This window comes from Alligator mississippiensis, chromosome 1, assembly GCF_030867095.1.
Source record: "Alligator mississippiensis isolate rAllMis1 chromosome 1, rAllMis1, whole genome shotgun sequence".
Taxonomy (NCBI): Eukaryota; Metazoa; Chordata; order Crocodylia; family Alligatoridae; genus Alligator; species Alligator mississippiensis.
In genome coordinates this window covers 13,956,631-13,980,448 of record NC_081824.1, presented here as the reverse complement: position 1 = coordinate 13,980,448, position 23,818 = coordinate 13,956,631, and the positions used below count along the sequence as shown (strand labels likewise).

At 47.7% G+C, this 23,818-nt stretch overlaps 1 protein-coding gene across 1 annotated transcript in view; it reads left to right on the top strand.

The window, feature by feature from the left end:
- The first annotated feature begins 1,613 nt into the window (after positions 1-1,613).
- Positions 1,614-23,818, top strand: part of TNFRSF21 (TNF receptor superfamily member 21) — a 62,483-nt gene continuing 40,278 nt past the window's right edge. The window contains exons 1-3 of the mRNA XM_006275757.4: positions 1,614-1,842; positions 12,379-13,027; positions 14,566-15,066. Of these exons, the coding sequence (XP_006275819.1) occupies positions 1,783-1,842; positions 12,379-13,027; positions 14,566-15,066 (1,210 nt within the window). The 5' untranslated portion in view covers positions 1,614-1,782. The remainder of the gene's footprint in view (positions 1,843-12,378; positions 13,028-14,565; positions 15,067-23,818) is intronic.

Here is a 23,818-nt window from a genome sequence, read left to right as displayed (position 1 = left end):
GCTTGAAGGATCCACCACCTGATCCAATCTATCATCTGCCTAGCTTAGCTGCTTGCTTGTTTGCCTTGCCTGCCTTGGATGTAAACAGGGAATCTAGACACACAACTGTGGGCACGGATGCCATTTACATCACCTTTGCACAGATATAAATGATGCCTGCCTTGGGAGGAGACAGATGCTCACTCATCTTGTAGTATTTGGTCCAGTTATAGCACTTCACCGCTAGTGTGGGGGGAGGAAGTCATAGCTTATTTGCCCACATAACCTACATCAGTGGTTCTCAGCCTTTTTAGACTCAAGGCACGCCTCAAATAGATTCAAGGCACCCCTTGAAACATGCCAGCCCTTAGTTTTTGCTTTGACTACAGAAAAATTATAAAGCAATTCTGTTGCAAAGCTCTCAGAAAGACCACAAATTCCAGGATTTATCTTGTGAATCACGTCTGCACACCCTCACAGCGCTCACGTTGTGTGGCACCCGTGGCACTCTTGAGAGGCTCTCATGGTACCCCAGCAACGGCAACATGTAAGGGGTGCACACTGGTGCATTTGCACCCCAAGATTGGCTGTGCCCCCCCTGAAATTGGCCGCCGGCAGTGTGTGGTCACTGCTTGCCACCCTCCCCCTGCTGCCGAGACCCCTGCAATCGCCGTACCCCCACAGCCTCAGGAGGCACGAGGCGTTCATGCACCCTACTGCTGGATTATGACATGCTGAGGCCTTAAACTACGTCCAGTTTGTGATAAAAATAATCCACGAAAATGGATTTTCATGACATTTTAAGATGAATTATTTCTGCACAACTTTATGAACTCAAGATGAATAATCACTGTGGAGTCATACATCTGTATATTTTTGTCATATTAGATGGAAAACATCAAGGTTGTTTTTTTCTATTTAGAGGCCCCTCATATTGCGAGGCCTTAAACTGTACCTGAAATAGCTAAAGCCTAAATCCAGCACTGAGGCCCCCCCACAAAGCACCTGGCACTCCGCTTGAGAATTGCTGGCTGCCCACCGACCTCAACAGCACCAGGACCTCAACCAGGCGGCTGCCCATTTCGAGGCCAGAAGAGAGGGTGGAGGACGGGAAAGGAGAGGAATCCCAGCCTGCAGCCCTGAGGAAAAAAACACAACTTGTGCAAGCAGGTCTGCGGCCAGAGGATGGGACTGGTGAAGTCTCCCCCAGCCCCATCCAGGACCGCGGTGGAGATCACTCTGGGACACCTGCAGATATTTGCGCGCGTGGCCAACCCCGGTGCTGTGTTGGAGGCTGGTGTGTTTTTACTGCTAGGCTTTTTCACTTCATGCCAGCATGGAAGGGGGGTTGGTTGATTTTTCGCCTACTATCAGCACAAATTTTGTTTCCTGAAATGCGTGTGTTGCGGGGGTCGGGGTCAGAGCTCCATCCCCCCGCGTCCTGAGGGGTTCGAGCCGGCGAGAAAAGCCAGGATGCTACCCCGCGGCTGAGGGGGAACTGCGCGGCCGCAGGGGGGAGCTGCGGCCCGATTGTGACGTCACAAAGGACGGCCCCGCCCCGCGGGGAGGGGCGCTGCGGCCCGATTGTGACGTCACAAAGGGCGGCCCCTGCCCCGCCGCGCAGCGCCACGTGGGTCCCTGGTCGGCGGCAGAGCCGAGCCGGGCGGGCAGCGAGGAGGGCGCGCAGCGCCATGGGCAGCCGGCTTCGCACCCTGCGCCCGCGCCGCAGCCACCCGCTGCCCCAGCACCGGAGCCGGAGAGCCGCGCAGACGGGGGCGCCGGGTCGCGCCCGCTGAGCCAGCCATGGGGGCTTCGGCCGCCGCTGTGCCCCGGGGAGCCGCGGGGCTCGCCAGCCTGCTCGCGGTGCGTGCGGGGCCGGGCGGGAGGGTGTCCGGGCCCGCCCCCGGGAAAGGGGATGCTTACCCGGGAGCGGGGTGGGGTCCTCACGCAAGGGGGAGAAGCCCGGGGGTGGGGGGGAGCCTCTGCAGGGTGCCAGATTCACATAAACCCTGAGATTTCCGCTAGGAAGCCAGCGCCTTAAAACCCTCTGGTCTCCTGGAGATGCGTGCAGCACAATTGCTCTGCTGTTTTTTTCTGTCGTCCCAAAAAAAAAAAAAAAAATTGGAAATCGAAGATCTGGGATTTTCCAGGTGGTGCGTCTGGTCCGCAACCACTAGGTTTCGATGGTGGTGACTGGGTCAGAGAGCTGGGTCTGAGCAGGGTGAACCGCTGCTTTTGTTGGTGGTGCTGCTGTGCGGTTGTAGCCCTGCTGGGGCAGGGATTGCCAGAGGTGATGGGTGTCTGCGGGTGATGTCTTTCATGCAGGCAGTTTGGTCCAGCAGATCTTCCCTGCATCTCCCTCCAGGTCTGTCATTAACACAGAGCGGTTAATGGCCTTTGTTTGAATGTTTGCAGGTAGGGCTTGAACAAATTGGCTCCCAAAAGCTTCATTACTTCCCTTCCCAGGAGAGGCTGTTATTTGGTAAGGCTCCTGCCTGCTGCAGTTAACCTCACCTGGCTGGTGTGGTAGGAAGATGTTTGCTCTTGAAATCCGGGTGGACCTTGGCAAGTCAGTGCTGGCGCTGCAAGTATCCCTGCAGAAAGAAACAAGGATCCAAGATGGGGGAGGAGGGGTTAAATGGGGATGGGGACTTACAGAAACAAAAGAGAAATTTGTGCTAGCCACAGGCTAAAAATCATGCCTGGTGTCAGGGCTGGGATCTCAAGTGCTGAGTGCTTGCTGCCTTCTGAGTAGTTGGCAGCCTGGGCCGCAAGGTAGAAATTGGGCTGCTGATGCAGGTGCTGAAATACAGAGCTAGGAGCTGAGCTTTAGTCTCCCCTTCTGAGAAGCGGAGTATTAAATTCATATCCTGAGACGGTGCAACTTTAAACATCATGGGGAGCATCCGAGCAATGCAATGCATGTCCTGCCCCAGCCTGTAACAACTGTGTGAGTAAACACACAAGCTATATTCCCTGCGCTCTCAAGTGTGTGGACGGTGCTTCCCTGACTTGCAGATCTGACACTGCGTGGTTAATAATGCTCTCCTTTGCTGGATGCAGCAGTAAAGAATGAATGCATTGGAAGGCTGATCCAAGTATAAAAATAAAGCTGCTGTTTACTTGTTTTATGGCTAATACACACGCAAAGCAGCTTGGTGGGTTGGGCTGATGGTATAGCTGCCACTGTCGGGTGATAATCGCATTGTATAACACTTTTCTGTTCACCTGGGGTCAGAAGCAGATTGAAATGTATCTGCTTTCTTCTACTCCAGGCTCCTTTTGAAACCCATTGGTTTCAGCTATCTCCCTGAATCACTTCAGTCTCCTCTACCTGATTTCTTGCTCATCTTGCCCCTTTTCTCCAGCCAAGTCACTGGGACTTGAAGGCAGCTAGACCATGACTATATATTCTGGAACAGAATCAAGGCTGCTGGTCATAAAGCTATAGACACATCTACATTTTTAATAGTATTTTTGTCAGTATGCCTGGGCAGCTTCTCTCACATTTAATACAGCAGAAGCTAGTCATCCCCACTTTCCTGTCATCAGTAGGGAACTTGGCATGATGCTTTGCTATTGCTTTGGCTTTAGTGCAGAACCACCTGATTTTAAACGGCAAAAAAATTTGTGAAACGTGAAGAGGTACTGGAAGTGTGTGTGTGTAGCCATGTGTTTGGGTATTTAGAGGACAAACCAAGCTAAGATATCCTTTTCAACATACTTAAAAGATTATTTAAATTCTGTATTTCATTTTTAATCTTCTGCCTCACTTCCCTATTTCTTTGACTCATTTAGAAGATAATATCTTTCATTCTTGCAACTTCTCCTGAATTGGTTGCTTTGATTTTTTTTTTTTCCTTTAAAAAGAAAATTCTCTTTCTTTTTTCCCCCACTCCAGAACCATTAATTTATAGGTAATGACTTAATCTGTGAAATTTAACAACTAAAACTGAGCTAGACTTGGAGCTGGACTGTTCTCAGCAGGGGCAGATGACAAAACAAGGAGCAATGGTCTCAAGTTGCAGCAAAGGAAGTTTGGGTTAGATATTAGGAAAAACTTTCTCATGAGGAGGGTGTTAAAGCATTGGAGCAAGTTACCCAGAGAGGTGGTAGAAGCTTCATCCTTGGAGGTTTTTAAAGCTAGACAAAGCCTTGCCTGGGATGATCTAATTGGGGCTGGTCCTGCTTGGACTAGATGATCTCCTGAGGTCCTTCCAACCCTTATTTTTCATGATTCCAGGCTCTGCTGACCATGTTACCTAACTGAGCTCTACTTCCATCCAGCATTTCTCCCCACTTGGCATGTGGTGGCGTGATGTCCAGGGTCGTGCGTCGGGTGTCTGAGAATTCTGCCATTTCCCTCCAGAGACTTATTCCAAAAACTAACAGCTGTGGCATCAAAGTTCACTGCTAACTATAACTTGCTGCCTACACCCCAGCTCTTGTTTCTACCAGCTTGCTGTCACATACCCCACACTCATGTGTCTTTTAGCCTTTGTACTTGGCTGGTACCTTCATCCTTCCTTATGGACTTGGAGCAGGGGCGGGCAAAAATCTGGCCCAACGGCCATTTCCCAGCTGCACCTGCCCATGTGGCTGGGGCTGTTCTCCATGGAGACCCCAGCAGCAGCTGTGCTGTCATAGTGCAACAGTGGGGTTTCTGTGGAGACCTGCCCCAGCAGCGCTGGCAGGGCGTGTGGTGGGATGGGGAGCTGCTCCAGAGCCATTGGGACGGGGGTGGGCAAAATGCAGCCTGTGTGCCGGATGCGGCCCGCCAGACCATTCTCTGGCTGGCAGGGCCCCTAAAAAATTTAGAAAATAAATATTTATCTGCCTCTGGCTGCCTGTCATGCGGCAAAACTCAGTAAGCAGACCTCTGTCCAAAATAATTGCCCGCCCCTGCACTGGGATCTTGCAGCGGCAACAGCTTCATCCAGATCCGGGGCAGAGTTGCAATGTGCAGCTTGTATGCTCTGGGCAGGGGTGTGCAGGCAGCGAATCGCAGCGGTGACAGCGTGCTCCAGAGCCCGGGGCAGAGCCGTGATCTGCACAGGCTGCACGTCGCAGCTCTGCCCTGGCTCCGGACAATGCTGTCACCGCTGCAAGATCCTAGCAGCTCTGGAGCAACTCCCTGCCAGCGCCGCTGGGGCGGGTCTCCATGGAAACCTCAGCATTGTGCTGTCACAACGCAGGTGCTGCTGGGGTCTCCCTGGAGACCGGCCCCAGCCATGCAGGCAATGAAGCCCACTGCTGGCTGGATCTGCCATTTTGCCCACTCCTGACTTAGAGGGTGGGTGACACTGTCTTGAAATAAGGTGGCCCAGCCCAAGCCCTGAGCTGCGTATGCCATGTGTTTGTCCAAACTCCTGTGGCATTTCTAGTAAGACCTGTCGAGGTAAGGAATGAAGTGGGTCACCAGCCGTGACGGTATTGTTGGAGGAACGAGTGTAACAACAAAGACAACAGAATTTACAGTCTCACGGCTCAGTCCTTTAAACACTGAATAGTCGGAGTAACGCTCTCCGCGGTCCATGAGCTCCAGTATGGTCTATGCAGGGAGCTCCAGTGACATCAACAGGATGCCTCGCCGGTGAAAGTACTGCGCACAGCTGGCAGATTTAGAAAAACAGGCTCTGGTAACATGGGGAGGAGTTGGTGGGGCAGAGGTGGGGGTGAAGTTTGGGCTTACCAAGCATTAGGATGCTGTGGCAATTCAGATGAATCATTCATGTGACCATTTCTGTTGCAAAGCAGTTTTTTAGGTTGCACGTTGTGGCTCGAGAGTCTGGATTGGCAAGTAAGAGCAGAGGGTGTTTGAGGGAGGTTAGGGGGCAGAGTAACACGCCAGGGAGGAAGAGGAGATACACGGGGAGTTGGTTGAAGATGGGTTTGTGGTGGGGAGTCCACAGAGAAGACCTTTATGGTCCTGTAACAGCTGGAGAAGTTTGAACTGGATGGTGAGAGATGCAGAACCGCTAGGGGAGGGGAGAGGTGCTTGGTGGCCTTGTGAAATATGGATACCATGAAATTGGGATGTGGTTTTTCTGCATGTCTGGCGTGACTGTCTGCCTTTCCTATGCCGGCAGTCCTAACGAAACTCCTTTGTGTCAGCCCACATGTCTCTGCATTAAAGTCTTTCACACATTTGAATAGACCGCAAACTCTTGGGGTTGCTCTGTTGACATGAAGGCTGTCCTGGCACATAACATGATGACTGCACCGTGTCTGCTCTTCCAAACGTAAAGCAGGTCTTCTGCCCTGAGATGGGGTGGTCTTGGATGTCCCTCTTCCTCACTTGGGATTTCTCTACAGCTTCTAGCAACCTGTGCAAGTGCAGCAGGCACTAAGGACAGTGCTGGAATGACTGGAAACCTGATGTTACCTCGAGTATGTCTTAACGTGGATTATCTTTTCCTTGTTTTTGTCACCCTATCTGCTTTCTGGAGGATTTGAGTAATGACATGGAATGTGTTTAGCAATCGGCTTTCGGTTCATTCTTCCTCTTCTTTGTAACAGGCACTAGGGAGTATTAGTGTGGTTAACCAGTAGGATCCAGTTTGCAACATTATTAAGGAAAGTCCCAGCCCTGCTGAATCTGATGTCTGACAGGTGGTTGTTTTTTACTAAAATCGTCTTATAATTCCTAGCTGCCACATTCAAAGATTCAAGAACACGTTGAGGTTTTTTTTTGTTTTTTTTTCTCTCACTGTTAACTTTCTGGGGGAGGGGTGGATCTGAATACATATTCGGATGTTAAGTTCAGACTTGGTTTTTCAGCTGTTGCTTCAGGCTTTTTTGACTAGCGGCCTGGATTTTTTTTTTTCTCCTTACCAGAGTTGCTAGTATAGCTCTGCTGTCCTGTACCTGGTGTGAGTTTGGACTTGTGCAGCTTAAGAAAGACTAGAGCAGTGATTGTCAACCCTATTAGGTCCAAGGCACCCCCCATAATTGTTTTCTGAATGTGCTGTCCCCCCCAGTTGAGAACGACTGTTGTACTGTCTCAGTTTACCGGCTTTATCAGATTAAACTAATGCAAGCAGGAGTGCCTGGTCCGTCCTGCTGCAGACGCTCTCTCATCTGGCTCTATGTGTGCCTCATGGAAACGGGAATGCAAACCTCTAAAACTCTTGGTTCAGAGATTATACCTTTCATTAGACCAACTAAGAAATTGAGAAAAAATGATCTTTCTTTGCAAGCTTTTGGACTCGTGCATCTTGGGCTCAGGGAAAATGAAAGATGGTACAAGTCTCGTAGGTAGAAAAACATGGGTACCATCTTTCGTTTTCCCTAAGCCTGAGGAAGGGCCCGTGAGCCGGAAAGCTTGCAAAGAAAATTTGCTATTTCTTAGTTTGCTCTAATAAAAGGTATCGTCTCTGAACCAAAAGTTTTAGAGTTTTGCATTTCTGTTGGTCTCAACACAGCTGCCAAATACATCTCTGAATCATGGAAATGGTGGCAGTTTCACCCTACTGTGGCTGCAGTAGCACCCCAGTTGAAAACCACTAGAGACTGGGCACTGTCACATACTGCCGAGTCCCTGGTCTGGCAGACTGGTACCAGAAGGAAAAATCAATCAGCACCCTGTTGGTTCTTACAGGATTATTAGGGCTTCATTTGGGACCTGTCACAAAGAACTTGTAACCTGAATAGAGAAGGCAAACGGCAACAGCGGGGAAAGAAACACGTCGCAACCTTAAGAAGAGGCGTTAATGGGTTACAGGTATAACCAAGAGTAGACCGTTGGTCTCCTGCATTTCAGTCCAATGTCTGGGCTCCAGGACCGTACTGAGTGTGCAGACATCATGGGATTGTACCCTTTAAGCAGAATGGCGGAGGCAGTGCCAAGTCCCATCTTAAGGAGAGGTCAATTTTGTCCTCTACAGGGACATGCATTTGCTCCTCTTGATGACGTCTTTTGGTTTTTGAGGTAGATCACTGCAGAAATATTAATGCGCGACTGCCTTTTTATATATTGAACTGGAACAAACTTGGGCAACTCAGGGCTGATGGTTTCTCTTAGCATGGGCAAGAAAGCTCTTTAACCTTGTATCAGGTATCCAGGTTGTAGCCGTATTGGTCTAGAGGAAAAGGCAATCAGGACTCGTAGTAGAGATGATATCTTTTATTAGACCAACAAGATTTTTGCAAAAAAAAAAAAATTCACCAATGCCCGATGAAGGGTGTTTGTGCCTGAAAGCTTGCAATTAAAGATTTTTTTTGGCAAAAATCTTGTTGGTCTAATAAAAGATAGCATCTCTACTACAAGTCCTGATTGCCTTTAACCTTGTGTGTATTCTTATGTCCCCCCAGCCTCTCATCCTTGAGTGAGTGCCACACTTCACTCTTGCCTGGCTGTATCCTACCCCCGTGTCTTCGTTGTGGGCTGTCACTCCCAGCCTTAGCTGAGCACCCTGGCACCTATTGATATTGTCACCTTCATAGCAAACATTTGCTGTCTCAAGATGAGAGGTTAAAGGCAGGGAAGTTTCTAAAAGTTATGGGCTGCTAGTTTTTTATATCCTCTTTTAAAAAAAATTTTGAAAGGAACATAACTTCATCATGCTGCATGCTTTTTGTTTGTACCTCCATTGTCCAAAAACAAGACAATGGATTTAAATGAGAGGCAAGGATTTTTGTGGGTGATATCTTTTATTGGTCAGCTTGCATGGTTGGGGTAGGCTTAGCCAAGCTTTCACGGTCCTCTTCCTCCGGGTCTCTGGGGATGCGTTCAGTTCACACTTTTAGATGTCAGCAAATTTGGTTTTTTTTAAGACCCTGCCTTGAAATGCTTGAGATATCAGAAACTGGTTCCACCAATATGACAAGTCCCTCTGTAAAGCAGGCCATAGCATCTATTTCTTAAAAAAAAAAAAAAAGAAGAAGAAGAAAGGGATGCTTATTTTCTGCTTCTCTGTTCAGAGCAGGCTTCCATTAGTGGAAAAGCTGACTAATTAGGGGGAAGGGCGGACAGGCAGAGAGAGAGAGGCTCAGTGTAAGAAAAATGAGGAGACTTGCTCACGTTCCTGTGTGAAGCACAATGTTTGATAAATACTGACAGCATCCAAATGGGCTTTGTAACTTAACTAAGCCAATTCAAATATTACAGTAGATTTGTATAAATCTGAGGTTTAGTTAAAAATGAAGCAAAGCTGCCTTTTACGCTGTAGGGAGAACACTTGAGCTACTAAGTGACTTAGCAGCGCAGTAATTGGATTAGCATTTACGGGAGAGTGCAGTGGTGATGCAGCAGGGACCATCTCCAGTGGCTGCAGCACCGTCCTGTCCCCCGGCCCCCTCCAGGCCAGCTACTTCAAGCTATCCCATCACTTTTAGCTCAAGTTAAAACACTTTTGCATGTTGATGGGAGTCCGGTTAAGAGCGAAGTTGGAGTTATGGCCTTGCACTAGCAGTGCAGCGAAGACGAGCCCTAAAGAAGCTTTTGACATCTTTTTAGGACCGCGTGCTAGAAGGAGGCTTCTGTTCACTCTTCCTGCCAAACATCTTTACAACCTTTGGATTCAGTCTTGCAAATCTATCTTTGGAAGGACCCCCATTGATTCTTAGTAGGAGTTGCATGTGGGTAGCAGAGAGCTTGTATAACTGTGTTGGGCATTCAAGAGATCAGGTGGGCCCTTCTTGTCTCGATGTGATGAAATTTTGTGTCGTTTTAGCTGGAAATGTGCAGGGCTAAATTCTGCCCTGTTGTACCGGAGCAAATTACCTGTGGTTTACTAGGCTTTGCTTACCCCGAGTGCTGTAATGAAGAACTGCGATGAACAAGGAAGTTCAAGGCGTAAGAATGCGTGCTGCAAAACAGCACTGTCCCATTTGATCAGGAAACATTGAGGAACAAGCACCTTAAAGGCTATACCTTCTTGTTAGACATCCAAGTCACGTGTTTGCATAAATGTGCACGTAGGTACCAGCCACTGAGGTGGCCTGTTACAACAGATTTACCCATGGGCAACACTGGTTATGCCAAGTCCCAGCCTTTCACAGTCTGCCTTGGTCTGAGCACCTTTCTTCCTTCCTCTTCTCACCTGATCAGGAGACTGGACCTCGCCTCTTCCAACGAGAATTGAGGCCCTTGGGTCCTGGTGAGTTCCTGACGTGGTCCTGGGTGGGACCAACCTGGGGCAATCTTAACTGGGAGAAATCATTTTAATGGTCTGTCCTTAGTCTGCTGGGGTCCAGTCTTCCCCCCGCACCCCCAAACTGGAGTTTCAAGTTCCATTTATAAGCCAGCATTTTGAGATTTCCTCCAGTCTTTCTTACTCATCAGGGTGTAAATCAGCTGTGGTGTCTTGCTTCCTCTGTAGTCCCTTAAGTGCTGCTTTTCTAAGTGGCAGTGACGTACAATCAGCCCTGCCAAGAAATCCACTGATCCTTTCCACATGCCCCCTTCTCTGGTCCTGTGCATCGGAGGCTCTGCAGAGATTTAGAAGGACGCTTTCTTAAAGGAGCCCCTGATTTTCATTCTCTGTCTCTGCAGAGCATAACTGCAGCCCCTGGAGAGAGGGGCAGCCAGCAGCAGGATATGGGTGAGCTGGCTTTTCAGTCCCTGAAAGGCCCAGCTAAGCAAACTTTCCTTGGAGAAAGCAGCAGCAAACAGAAGGCAGATCAATATGAGTGGGCTGTTCAATAAAATGTTCTATGTAAAGCATTCAGGCACTATAGCGACCAGTACTATATAAATGCCACCCCTGGGGTAAGCTCCATATGATCATTTTGAGTAGTTGCATCTAAGGTAAACAGCGCCCATCGCTTGTCTTGGCTAATCAGGTTTTCAGGGGTGCATCTTAGTTCAAATTCAGCTCCGCCTGGCTTCCTGATTGGCGGGGGAAAATGAATCCGCCTCTGGATTGCTTAAAGACAATAGATGCGAGTCTTCTCAGTCTGTAACTAGAAACACCTATTTAGCTACCTTGGGCTCACGGGGAGGAAGACGTCATTCAGTCCTTTTTAGCGTGTGAAGAATCTTTTGATGTGCAGTAATTGGCCTGTCTGCTGAAGCATCCTTTTCAGCTCCTGTGCACTCCAGTAATTGCCGCATTATAAACTATTTGAAGCGTTTTGTACAAATCCTGAGCCATGAATTATATAGTAGGGGAAATGGAAATGTGCTATAGCATGCGTTTCCAGGAAGCAAGAGACTGCACCAAAAAATGATGCACTGTAACTTGCTGTTCCACTGGCGTGGACATTTTGCAGAGTCATGCTGGATTTTTTTTTTTTTAAACATATTCTCTCTGGCAGGTTTCCCAGAGTCGCTATCGGAGCAACAGCAGTAACCAGAAGCGATGCATATCTCCAGCTGTTTGATTACAGTGTATTGGTCTTGATCCAGTATTCTGGTGGTGTTTAAATCTTCACCTGTGCAATGTCTGAACTTCAAGCCTGACTTTAAAAGTAATAACAATAGATCCGTTTTTTAAACACATTTTTTTTCCCCACGTTGTAATGGTGCGAGATGTGTCCCTGCGAATGCTGCACAGTGGTCATGGGAGAGCTGTTGCCACATGTACTCCTCACTGAGGTTCCTTTTAACTATTTCTTTTCCCCTTTGGGGCAACTGATGTCAACTGTATTGGGGACAGCTTCTTTGAAACCAGTGGCATGCCTTGCTTGGTAGACGCTGCACTGGTGAAGTGTTAAAAGACTGAGTCGTTCATCAGAATCGGTGAAATGCCAGGGGCTGGAGAGAGGAGAGTGTATAGATGTAGCTGATTCCCAGTCTAGCCAGAACCACACACAATGTCTTTAATATCTGGGTGTTTTCTGGAGAACTGGAGGGGGGCAATTGAACCCGTGTCCCTTGTGCCATGAACTCTTAGATAAAACAATGCGAGGGGTGCCATAGCACCCGGATTGGGAACTGCTGCTCTGCGGGAAGCTTCTGTTCATATTGGGAACTCTTCACTTGAACTGTAAATCGAATCTGAATTCCCTGCTCGTGGCCCTTAAGTGTTGCCGAAGTGCATTTGCAGGGCCTCCAGCGCTGTTTACATCCTAATCCCCTCGGGACAGGAAAATCGTGCTTAGTGTGTCTGCAAAAGTGGAGTGTAAGATGTAAGGTGCGCTAATACCAGGCAAGTCTTAATGACTTTGCTGCATCCAGGCACTGGCCAAATCCATCCTGTCTCCTCATCCCCTTGTGTTCGATCCCCAGAGGTGCTGGCTGGTTCTTCCCTGAATGCTAGCGTCTCCTTCTGGCCTTTCAGCTCTCTTCTCACCTCTGGTTGCTGCAGGCATATGAATTGTTAACAGTATAAAAAAGAAAAGAAAAGAATGGGAAGCTTCCTTGGATGACTCTGCAGTTTTAAATGGGAACAGTCGGATATAGGGAGTCACTGTTAAGATGTCTTATCTGACTAATGTCCTGCCTCTCTCTTTCAGCTGCTTGTGTTCCTTGGCACCACTGCTGCTCAGTCCAAGCTGACGTCTGAACCGCATGCCATAAACCTCTCTTCTGGCAAATACCACCACCTCGACCGTGCCACTAACAAAGAACTGATCTGTGACAAGTGTCCTGCAGGAACCTACGTGTCTAAGCACTGTACAAAGACTACCTTGAGAGAGTGCAGCCCTTGCCCAGTTGGGACCTTTACCAAACACGAAAATGGCATTGAGAGATGCCATCTCTGTAGGAAACCGTGCGAACCGCCAATGACTGAGAAAATAGCCTGTTCTGCCTTGACTGACCGGGAGTGCACTTGCCTGAGTGGTACTTTTCGGGTTAATGACACCTGCAGACTTCACGCGGTGTGCCCAGTTGGCTGGGGTGTGCGGAAGAAAGGAACGGAGACTGAGGATGTCAAGTGTAAACAATGCCCTCCCGGTACCTTTTCGGATGTGCCTTCTAGCGTGATGAGATGCAAACCGTACACTAAATGCTTGGGAAAAAACGTGCTGATAAAGCTTGGGACAAGAAAGAGCGACAGCATCTGTGGGGATCCCTCATCCCTCCTTAGCACAGTGTCTTCTTCAAGCCGAGAAGAGTCTGAAGAACGCTACGAAGTTCAATCTACCACTTATTTTCCCAAAGGTAGCTTTGGCCTCTGGCTCTAATTTTAAGTCTGTTTTGTTTCACGTATCTGGTTGGGGGACACGATTACAAAACTCTAGATTCCTTTATTCTGTTAAACGGCGCCTTGCTGTCTTGCATCATGGATTATGGGCTTGAACTGTACAGCTGCTCTAGGGCTAGAGAAATTTGGAAACACTTTTTAAAATACCAATGACCTTCCATCTCTCCTGAAATGTGTTCCAGCACTACGGGGTAGACTTCTAATGAATCAGTTGGCATTTATTATAGGAAAGCTTGAAACAGTGATTTCCTACAAACTATTAGCCATTTGCAGTAGGACTTTCTTATATATCATACTAGTCTGCTTTAATATGGTTCCTTTTTCACTCCCCTTTTCGTGTATATGTAAGATTCCCCACTGCCAAACTGCTTGTAGAAGAAACATGGCATTTTATATCAAATTATGACTTATATCAAAAATGGGTTTTGACTTCATCCAAAATTATACATGCTTTCAATCTTTGCCACATTGCTTTTTGTTCTTAATGTGTTGATTGCCTGGAAAAAGCACCTAGTTGGTCTGTTTTTAACTCATTGAAGGAAAACTGAACATCATACAGGGGGAAAAAAAAAGCTATACTTGAAAGTGCAGTTAGCTGAGTTTAACCTCCCTAAAGTAGTCACTTCTTGTAAAGGGTAGATGCCCAGTTTGTGCTGCCTGAAAGAGGATTCATGTTCACCTAGGCTGGATTGGGAATAAAACCAATCTGCCAGGCTGCAGTTCTTGCTGTGGTGGCCTCTTTTCTTTTTTGCAAGACTTGTAGTTGGTAAGATTTAGCAACAGCAAGTTTTTGTCAAGTGCACGTTCTTTGATGGTAGGAAAGTTGAGTAAGAAAATCTGTATTAAAAAACATATTCAGTTTTGTAGACCAGCAACTGTAAGCCCCTTTAGTGTGAGGTTATAAACTTCACAGGTAAATGTTGTCGTAATGGCTTGAAATCTTTCCTGTGGAAGCTAAAACCCCCAAGGACTTGCACAAACTTTACGCTTTCTAGAAGACAAAGGTTTATGTAAATTTTGGCTAGATACAAATTGGCAACATCCCTCTAATTCACCCATTTTCTTTAGCTGACATCCTGGAATTAATGTACGTAGCACAGATGTGGTCTGCTGGCTGGATTGGGCCTGTGGAGCCCTATCATCCAGGCTGTGGTGCTGCCTGCAGGTCTCAGATTGGCCCTGGCCCAATACGTGGAACTAGTCTGGCATATGATGCCTAGGGCTGGTCCAGGATGCACACGGTGTGCTGAGGCCTGATGTGTTTGACATCCTTTTGTTAACTAACAAGCCCAAAGTTCATGATGCAGCATAGTAATATAAAGTCTCAAACCTTTCTTTTGAGGTAGGTACAATTAAAACTCAGTGTCCTCGCTGAATAAATGTTCTTCAAGGTCTGCTTGGAACGTTTCATTTCCAAGTCTCGGCCAGCGAAGTGTCTTTGTGCTGCTTATAACTCTTCATACGTGTGATCACAAGGTTTCTCTTCCTTTTGCAGGCATGACCCCTTCATTTTCAAGCTTTGCTGCCTCTCCTAGACCAAATGTGTACAACAGCACAAAGGAACCAACAGATGTTTACAACGAAACCTCAGCAAATCAGACGGACGGTGTCAACCTGACCGTCTCCAGGGCTATCGATCACCAGCAGCGCTACCACCACACACATGCCAGTCAGTCAGTCCTGAAAGTGCAGCCAGCACTGGAGATGACAGGAGGTGAGAAGGCGAGCATCCCCTACAAGCCTCCCAAGAGAGGACTTAACCGCCAGAACGCCCACAAGCATTTCGATATCAATGAACATTTACCGTGGATGATTGTCCTGTTTCTGCTGCTAGTTCTTGTGGTTATAGTTGTGTGCAGTGTCAGGAAAAGCTCGCGGACTCTGAAGAAGGGGCCTCGGCAAGATCCCAGTACCATTGTGGAAAAGGCTGGTCTGAAAAAAACCTCAACTCCAACTCAGAACAGAGAAAAATGGATCTATTACTGCAACGGGCACGGTGAGCAATATCGCTCGGGAACGTGACAGCAGGTGGAATATGGAGGATTGGCAGGGGTTGTGTCTCTTTCTCTCTCAACCTCTTCCAAAAATTCTTCAAGCTTTTTGCCTGTTTAGACTTGCCACATCTGCCATTAGCTGCAGATATCTGTAGGATGCTTTTGGTATGCCATGTTCACGTCTAGTGAATCGGTCCAAAGCTTCTTTGCTTACTGTGCCTTATAGCTAGCAGCATCCTTCCTCCTTCCATTGCAGGCTCATCCTTAGGCTGCCTCTTTGCCTCCTGCCTGCTTCCTCTGATCTCTGCTTCCTCACTCCCACCATCCTGTTTTTCCCATTGTAGTCCTTCCTTTCTGACCAGTTTTCCGCAAGCCCGCTCGTGGTGTAATCTGTCCTTGTCACTGCTCCTTTTTCCATCTGAATCCCTGTTAAGAGGACCTTGAAAGAGGCAGTACCCTGCCTTCCCCTTCCCCGCTTTCTCCCTCAGTCTGCCCATAGCTCCTCTGTCACCTCGGTGTACACCTGGCTGTCTCTTGCTGGTTTTCTGCCTTTCCAACCTCTCTGCCTAGCTCTGGAGGGATATAGTCCCTTTTCTGGCCAAAACCTTGACCCCAACCGGCATCCTGAGCTCCAGACGCTTTGACTTAGTGCAGTCCAGGTTGTAAAGAGCAGAAGATGGGTGCATCTGTTCTGCACCCAAACACCAAACCTACTCCCTAGAAACAGCCCTGCCCCTGCTAAACGGTTAACCCTTCACCATCCCCTCTCCACCCTGACAGCTCATTTGCTTTTGCCCAGCTAATGCTGTGTTTTCACTTACCCAGCAATACTCCCACAGACAATCTCCTGTTCCCCTTGTATTGTAGACGACAACTCTGCCAAGTCGGCCTCTGTAGACCATTGCTAATGCAGCCTCAGCACTAAGGCACTGAGAGGAGGCATCCTGGATCCCTTATACACCTCCTTATTGTGATCCTACGCATGGGAGAGGCTAAGGGCCACCGGCAGAGGCACCCCGCCTCTCTGAATTCCTTATCCTGCCATGCTCAGATTTAATTCCCATCTCCTCTCATCATGATCGCACCTTGCCAGCCTGCTACAGGTGATCCCCCTCCCATTCTACGTACTTGCACCTAACGCAGTAAAGGCGGAGAGGTGGTTAGCTTTGATAGTCCGAAGTCAGGTGGAAGGTGGCAGTGCTGCTGAGTGCTTGCAGGAAATTCCCAGGAACTGCTATCAACTGGTGCGGGGCAGAGGTTGGTGGTGAAGGCGAGGTGGGCATGTGTTTTCCTTCTTGAATTCTGGAAACTTGTTGCTGAGCCTGACCTGGAAGAGTGCGAGAGGCCTCGGGGCAGCCGTCGGTGGGCATTGACAGTTCTCCAGGTGGCTTTTCTAGTTCAACGAAGGAAACATGTGGTTGTTCTCTAGGCACTTATAATTACTGGGTAGCGTTGGGATAGATGTCGATGTGGCTCGGAGCTCATCTCTTTATCAGTGTGACTTCAGGCACCTTACAACGACATCCCTGTTTTACAGGTGGGAAAACTGAGGTACAGGTGAACTGACTTGACTTACCTTCCGGTTTGACCTCAGGCCAGTGGTGAAGCTTAGAGTAGACCAGAGATCTCTCAAGTCCCAGGCCATGTGGCTGCTGTAGGAATATGAGTTCATTGTCTCCCTCCTAATAAACGCTATGGCTGTGCTTTAAAATGCTTGGAGTATGTGGGTACTAATTGACCAGGTTTCCCACTTTTAATGCACTCCTCTTACCCAGCAAACCAGTTAACTAAGCTAATTTCCTTCTCTGACAAGTTAGACTCAACTTTTTCTTGACAAATCCTGGTTGGCTTTTTCTTACCACTGTATATTCCTCTAGGTACGTGTACATTAACTAAATTGTTTTAGAGCCTTTATGGGGAGTGGAGTTAGACTGAGTAGTCTGTAATTCCTTGGGCCCTTGTTTTTCCCGTTTAGATGGACAAGCTGTTTTCCCATCATCTTTTAAGAACCTTCCCCATCCTCCATCAGTTCTTTAGGACAGATGTTAGCAATCCAGCTGTTACTTTGGTTATTGCCTTAGATACTTGTGGGCAGATTTCATTAGGCTCTGCTCATCTGAGTACATCTAGCTGACCTATGTGTTGTTTTCCTGTTCTGGCCTGCACTTCTGTCCCACTGTTTGGATGGTTTTAATTATCTCATCACAATTAATCTTTAAGGCCTGAATCAGCAAAGGCAGCATTGTGTACTGCATCCTTCTTTGCATTAGCTATTATTTTGTTCTCATTCCTCATTAAATACTGTGATAGACCTATAGTTTCTTTGGGATTTCTTGTATTTCTAGAACGGCTTCTTATTGCTTTTTCTGCCACTTGCTAGCTGTAGCTTGTTTTGTACTGTAAACTTTCCCATTTTAGCCCTGCATGCTCAAGCTATTCCTTTTATACTTCTAATTAAGCACGTGTCTCCCTTTCTGTATTTTATATACCTCTGTTTTGGTTTTCAAGTCTGTAGAAAGCTCTCAAAGCAGGCATATTGACCTCCAGTTGCACCTTTGATCTTGCATTGCATCGAGGTTGTGCACTTCAGTATAGTCTTTCAGTAATTGTTCCCTTCCCTGCACTCTTAACCAGTTCTCCTAAGGTGATTTTTGCATTCTCCATTGCCATACTGGGTCAGCCCACAGGTCCATGGAGCCCAGTATTTTGTATCTCAGTGGTACAGAATGGATACTGTGGGGGAGAGCATTTGTGGCTTATCCAGACTGATCTGTCCCATACCCATCTTACCCTACAACTCCCACTGTTTAGAGACCCCCAAAGTCCTAATTTGGTGCTTGCACCTGAACTCTGAAGTTTATTTATTGCTAAAAGTCTCTTTTTGTGTGGCTTGGTTGTTGGAAGTTCATTATTTGTAAATATTTTGCTCAGTGTGGGTCCAATTCAATGGTTACGGCATGTACCCTTCCAGCTCTTGTAAAATCTGGGTGGTTCTTCATGCTATAACCTGTATGACGACACTTGCTAAATTTGTATATCCCACTTTCCATTGGCTGTGTTACTGTAAGAAATATATTTAGGTGATGACCTGTATTCCAGGAATACCATCTTGCTTAGTCTTAAACTTGTATTGTAAACCTCTATGGCCCATGCAGCACTCCTGATTCCAAAGGAACTGGGATAAGAGCGCTTGGATCAATGATCCTTGGCTCGGGTGATGCAGCCTCCTGGGATGCCATTAGATGCTTTTAAGGGTGGCATGGGATGTCCCCGGCATGTGACTGACAAAATGAACCCAGAGATGTCAAATAGGCATCCAGAGCATCAAGAACCCTCTGCCCTGCTGTGGTTGTGCTGAGTTCTCTGCAACAGGAGAATTGCTCTAATATATCCCCCCCCCCCGTGGTCAAAAAAACCAAGTGAAAGCTTAGAGCTGGCATTTCCAAAGGGAACCTTAAGTCTAAGGAGACTGAGACCTGCTAATTTAGCACACCTCCTGTAGGCGACGGGGCTGGCAAACCTTATAGCAGAGCTGGGACTCTGCAGTAGGATATCCTTTTGCTCTGTCTGTCTTCTAAGCCCTGGGCCGTCCTGAATAGGGAATTTCCTGGAGAGGGCGGAGGAAAGGGATCCACGTGCATCCATTTTCAGCAGAGTTCAGAGGTGTGAAGCCTCCTGTTCATCTCCATCTGTTTTTCTTAGCTGGATAAGAACGCAGCACAGTGAGATGAACACAGCATAAATTAATAGCTTGAGGTTGCGTGACCTGCTTCAGTCATCTCCATGGATGATCTTACTGCCTTATGAACGTGCCCTATCTCAGGTGCTCACCCCAGGTCCAGCACTTTTATGTATCTTGCCACCAACATCCTTGTTCTCAGCTTCCATATGGGGCAGAGGTTTTTTTTTCTTTTGCCCCTATGCTAACTCAAGGAAGCAAACTGGCCAAGACTCTCTAGAAGAGCATAATCCTCCCCCGCTTCCCCTCCACCCCGTCCTGTCACCCACGTGGGGGAGAACGTAGAGTTGGCAAGCCTCCCTCCCCTTGCTGCAACCGCAGGGCCCCTTCCTTTGCACGTGTCATTTTGCACGTGTCAGCTGCTTTTTGCCAATAGTTTGGGCCGCTTCGCTATTCTTGGTTTACCTAAATTAAACCCAAAGCAGCAAAATTTTGTCTTGGAGATCCGTCATAACCCCTATTCCTTTTCTCCCGCGCTAGAGATCTCCCAGTTTGTATTTTGTACTGCCAGTTTGAAAGTCTGTGGCTTGACAATGCAGGCAAAATGAAAGAAACCCGTTAATACTTTGTCTAATTGCAAATGCAGCTGTAGCACAGATGGCACCGGTTTGGGTTTCCTTGCAACAGACTGTTTTAATTTGGTGGCTTTCACCAAAATGCTCTGATGCGGAGTTAGCTTCTTGAGGGGGTTCGTGGACACATTTCTCTGGTTAAGTACCAAGCAGATCTGACTCTTATGCCCCCGTCTCTTGGAAATAAGAAGCCAGGATAATGGAAATTCAGGGGAAGCGCTCTGTTCATTAAATTAACCCATTACAGAACTGTGGATGCCTGCTGGGTGGCACAGAGGTGGAAAGGGATCTTGGAGTCCTAGTGGACTCCAAGTTGAACATGAGCCGGCAGTGTGACGAAGCCATCAGAAAAGCCAATGGCACTTTATCGTGCATCAGCAGATGCATGACGAATAGGTCCAGGGAGGTGATACTTCCCCTCTATAGGGCGCTGGTCAGACCGCAGTTGGAGTACTGCGTGCAATTCTGGGCGCCACACTTCAAGAAGGATGCGGATAACCTGGAGAGGGTACAGCGAAGGGCAACTCGTATGGTCAAGGGCCTGCAGACCAAGCCCTACGAGGAGAGACTAGAGAAACTGGACCTTTTCAGCCTCCGCAAGAGAAGGATGAGAGGCGACCTTGTGGCTGCTTATAAGTTCATCACGGGGGCACAGAAGGGAATTGGTGAGGATTTATTCACCAAGGCGCCCCCGGGGGTTACAAGAAACAATGGCCACAAGCTAGCAGAGAGCAGATTTAGACTGGACATTAGGAGGAACTTCTTCACAGTTCAAGTGGCCAAGGTCTGGAATGGGCTCCCAAGGGAGGTGGTGCTCTCCCCTACCCTGGGGGTCTTCAAGAGGAGGTTAGATATGCATCTAGCTGGGGTCATTTAGACCCAGCACTCTTTCCTGCTTATGCAGGGGGTCGGACTTGATGATCTATTGAGGTCCCTTCCGACCCTAACATCTATGAATCTATGAAAACAAACCCGAGAGGACCGAAGCAAAGCAGCTTGGCAGAGTTTCGCGCTCGGATGTAGCAGCAGTTTGGGTGCGTGCAGGGTAGGGGGGGAAATCTCTGCTGCGAGTCCTCCCCTGAAGCACCTACCGCAAAACACATGGATGCATTTCAGTAAGAAACTCGTGGCTTGGTTCAGAGGTTTGGAACGTGCGAAGTTTCATGGCCTGAAAGCTCTGAGACTCAAGGCAGCCCTTGGAAAATGACAGCTTCTCTTAGCTTTCACTCACTTCTTGACTACAGAAAAATGATAGAGCCATTCTTCTGCTGCAAAGCACTTGGACTGCAACAGGTCAGCATGCTTTTGACACTGGATTTCTATTTGAAATCATGGGGTTTATCTTGTGAATCGTGTGTAGGTGTTTTAGCACTTTAGGTGCATAATATTATGCAGCATCTTGCGGCGCCCTGGTTGAAAATTGCTGCTTTAAACTGATTCAGATCCAACTTATGCTGCTATCGACTGAAAGTTAGAATCTGTATCAGGTGTATTGACTCGATCTGTTCTGTGGCCTGATAGGTAGGGATCCAAATGTTAAACTGCCACAGCTAGCAGTCTGGTTGGCAGTGCCAAAAGGGGCACCGTGGAACCGATTGTTTCTCCCAAATCAGGGTTAAAGATTGCAGGTGAACCTGTGTCTTGACATATGCCCTGCCCTGCTCTGACCATCTGTTAAAGAAATGCCATCAAGCCTGCCAGTGTAACAGCTGTGGGGGTTGTTCAAGTCATGCCACTTAAGATGCCTGGCTACTGTTAAGAAATGCTTGGGTGATCTGACCCCAGCTGACTTCCTGCCCCTTGGGCAGCGGGCTGGACCCATTCCCTTCCAGCCTTAATGTCTACGAATCTATTCATCTAAGAAGTGCGTCTGAACAACACATTTTGAAGGGTTTATGTAAAAGTTGTGCTCCCATCTTTTCATCTCTTCTATTGATCAGTTCAGTAAACAGCTCTAACCTCTGGCTGTAAAGAAAGAACTTCTTTACACCCACTATCAAATTCATAAAACTTTATAAAAGCAGGTTTCATTTAGCTTTAATAACCTTCAAATCTAATTTAAATTCACTTTTAAACCTGATATTCAGGTGCACCAGTTGAAGAGACGTGTGAGATTTGGTTCTTGTGAAATCTGGGGTCATAGAACAGATGTACCTAGCAGTGCCTGGGATTGGTATTTCTCTAAGTGCGATGCTGTGTTTGTGAGGATGTGAATACTAGAATGAAGTGGTCCAAACTAAACATTTTAATCCCCAGTTTCCGAATGTGCGTACTTTTTCCTGCTGCTTTGAGGAATTTGAATAAAATGCCATATTTTCTTTTATAAAGCCCTCCCCCCAAATAAAACATGCGCCTTTGTAGAAGGCAGAATGTAGAAACTCAGTGAGCCAGACATGTGGCAGTCTCTCTTACAGTGAAGAAAACAACTTTTCACTTAAAATGCTCACTCTGATTTTGGGGGCAAAAGTGTGTTGCATGTGGGGAAAATAATCATGGCTCTAACGCTAGCCCAGCTCTTGATGGCTCGTATTTGAGCCTGAATTGCTAAAACACCTGTAATGCTCTTGTAATCCAGCGTAGCAATTCTTAGCATGGGACATTATCCCTTGTCTTTTATCCGTGTCTAAATTGGTGGTTCTGTCCTGAGTTGGCGTTTGTATCTTAAAACAAACTGCCTGACAAGTAAACCTAAAATTAGTTCTAGGCAGCTGGAGCTAAATAAAATCCTATGTCCTTAACATGAAGTTGCTCCATACGCAGACTCAGAACAGTTTAAATGGTTCAGAGGTCTTGGCGTGGCTTACCATGACTCATCAGTGACCCGAGCATCAGGACAGCGGGGCTAGTGATACCATTGCTCCTGGTCTTTACTGACTGCCTGGCCTTAAGTAAATGAAACCATTCTGTCTCTATGTTTCTCTCTGTAAAATAGACAGTGTTCTTGTGGGGGAGGACTAGTAGTCTTTTTGGCATCAGTTTGGAGGTAAAATGCTTTTGGTGCACTACAGTTTCTGGATTATGGGGTTTCTTACACCCAAGATTTGCTTTTTAACAACATTGCAAACCTCTGTACAGCAGCTTTCTTGCTAATGAAATGAAACCTCCCAGTTGGGCTGCTGGAATTATAATCCATTCTCATTTTATAGCCCCTATTTTAACACTTTCTCTGTGGTGCCCATCCCCTACAAAAGGTGGGACATTCCTTGTAGCAGGGGATGGCAAACTACAGTCCATGAGCCAGATCCAGCCTCCAAAGGGATTCGATCCAGCACATGTTTTACTAGCATCCTGATGGCTCCCTGCTCTTGCCTAGACATCCTGTCTTGCCCACGGTTTGTATGTTTTGCAAACTTTCCTGCTGCCCCAGAGGTCCTTGCTTTGTGTAGAGGGCCACCAGCCCTCTCTCTGCTTGCCATCGCCGCTGCATTATCTGGTCCAGGTTGTTACCACGCTCTTTGGTGATTGTATTTTGGTGGAGGTAGAGTTAGGGGTGGGGCAAGCTAGAGTGAATTAGGGGTGTGGAAAGCATCTCCCTTGTGCAAAGCAGGGACAACTAGAGTGGCTGCAGGGGTTCAGGGGCCTGTGGTAGCTTGGTGGCAAGCCTCTGGCCTATTGTTAGGGCAGAGGTCATCAACTTTATACTGGCCTTTTTGTGGAGGGCTGTGAGACAACCAGTGCCCCAGGGTGCTGTGGCACCCATGGTGGACATGCATCTCCTACTCACTCCATTCCTCCCGGGGGCGCTTCATATTGCTCGCCTACCATGCCTTGATGTTGTTAAAAAAAAGCTGAGGAGGCTGCCCCAAGGGCCCAAAGCGAGTCCAGTCTACTGCCAACCTGCCTATCGTGCCCCTTCATGCCTATTGGTGCCCTGGGACACAGAGTGCCTGAAGGGCTGTGTTCATGGCTTCCATCTGCCCTGTACAGCAACGCCTGTGCCTTGCAGATGTTATACGTTATTATTTCAGTGACGTCCCATTGCAATGCATGTCTCAGGTCTCAAAGCCTTCAGGGCTTTGGCCTTCCCAGCTCTGGCCCCCTTTTTCTGGCTGTGCCCCTGCCTTTCCCCAGGCACGGGGTGCGTATGTGCCACCAAGCACTGCCCTTTTGGGTCAAGTGACTCCCTAGCCTGACACAGATGTTCTTTTTTTAGGTCTAATGGGCAGCTCGCACCTCTGGATTGCAGCTGAGCTTATCTGCCTGCAGCCCTTATCTTATGGCTGCCTGGGAGCCTGCTCTGGTCCTCCTGCCTGCTTGCTTACATAGTCAGCTAGCTTGCTATGCCAGCCCTCTTTCTAGTAACAGGATCCCACAAAGGCATCTGTGACAGATTGGCAATGGAGCCCAAGTGTCCCGAGACCATCTCGATCCTTATCCGGAAAACCAGTTTAATTTTGTGGTGCTGGTATTAAACTATGCAGTTAAGATGCTAAATCTTGTCTT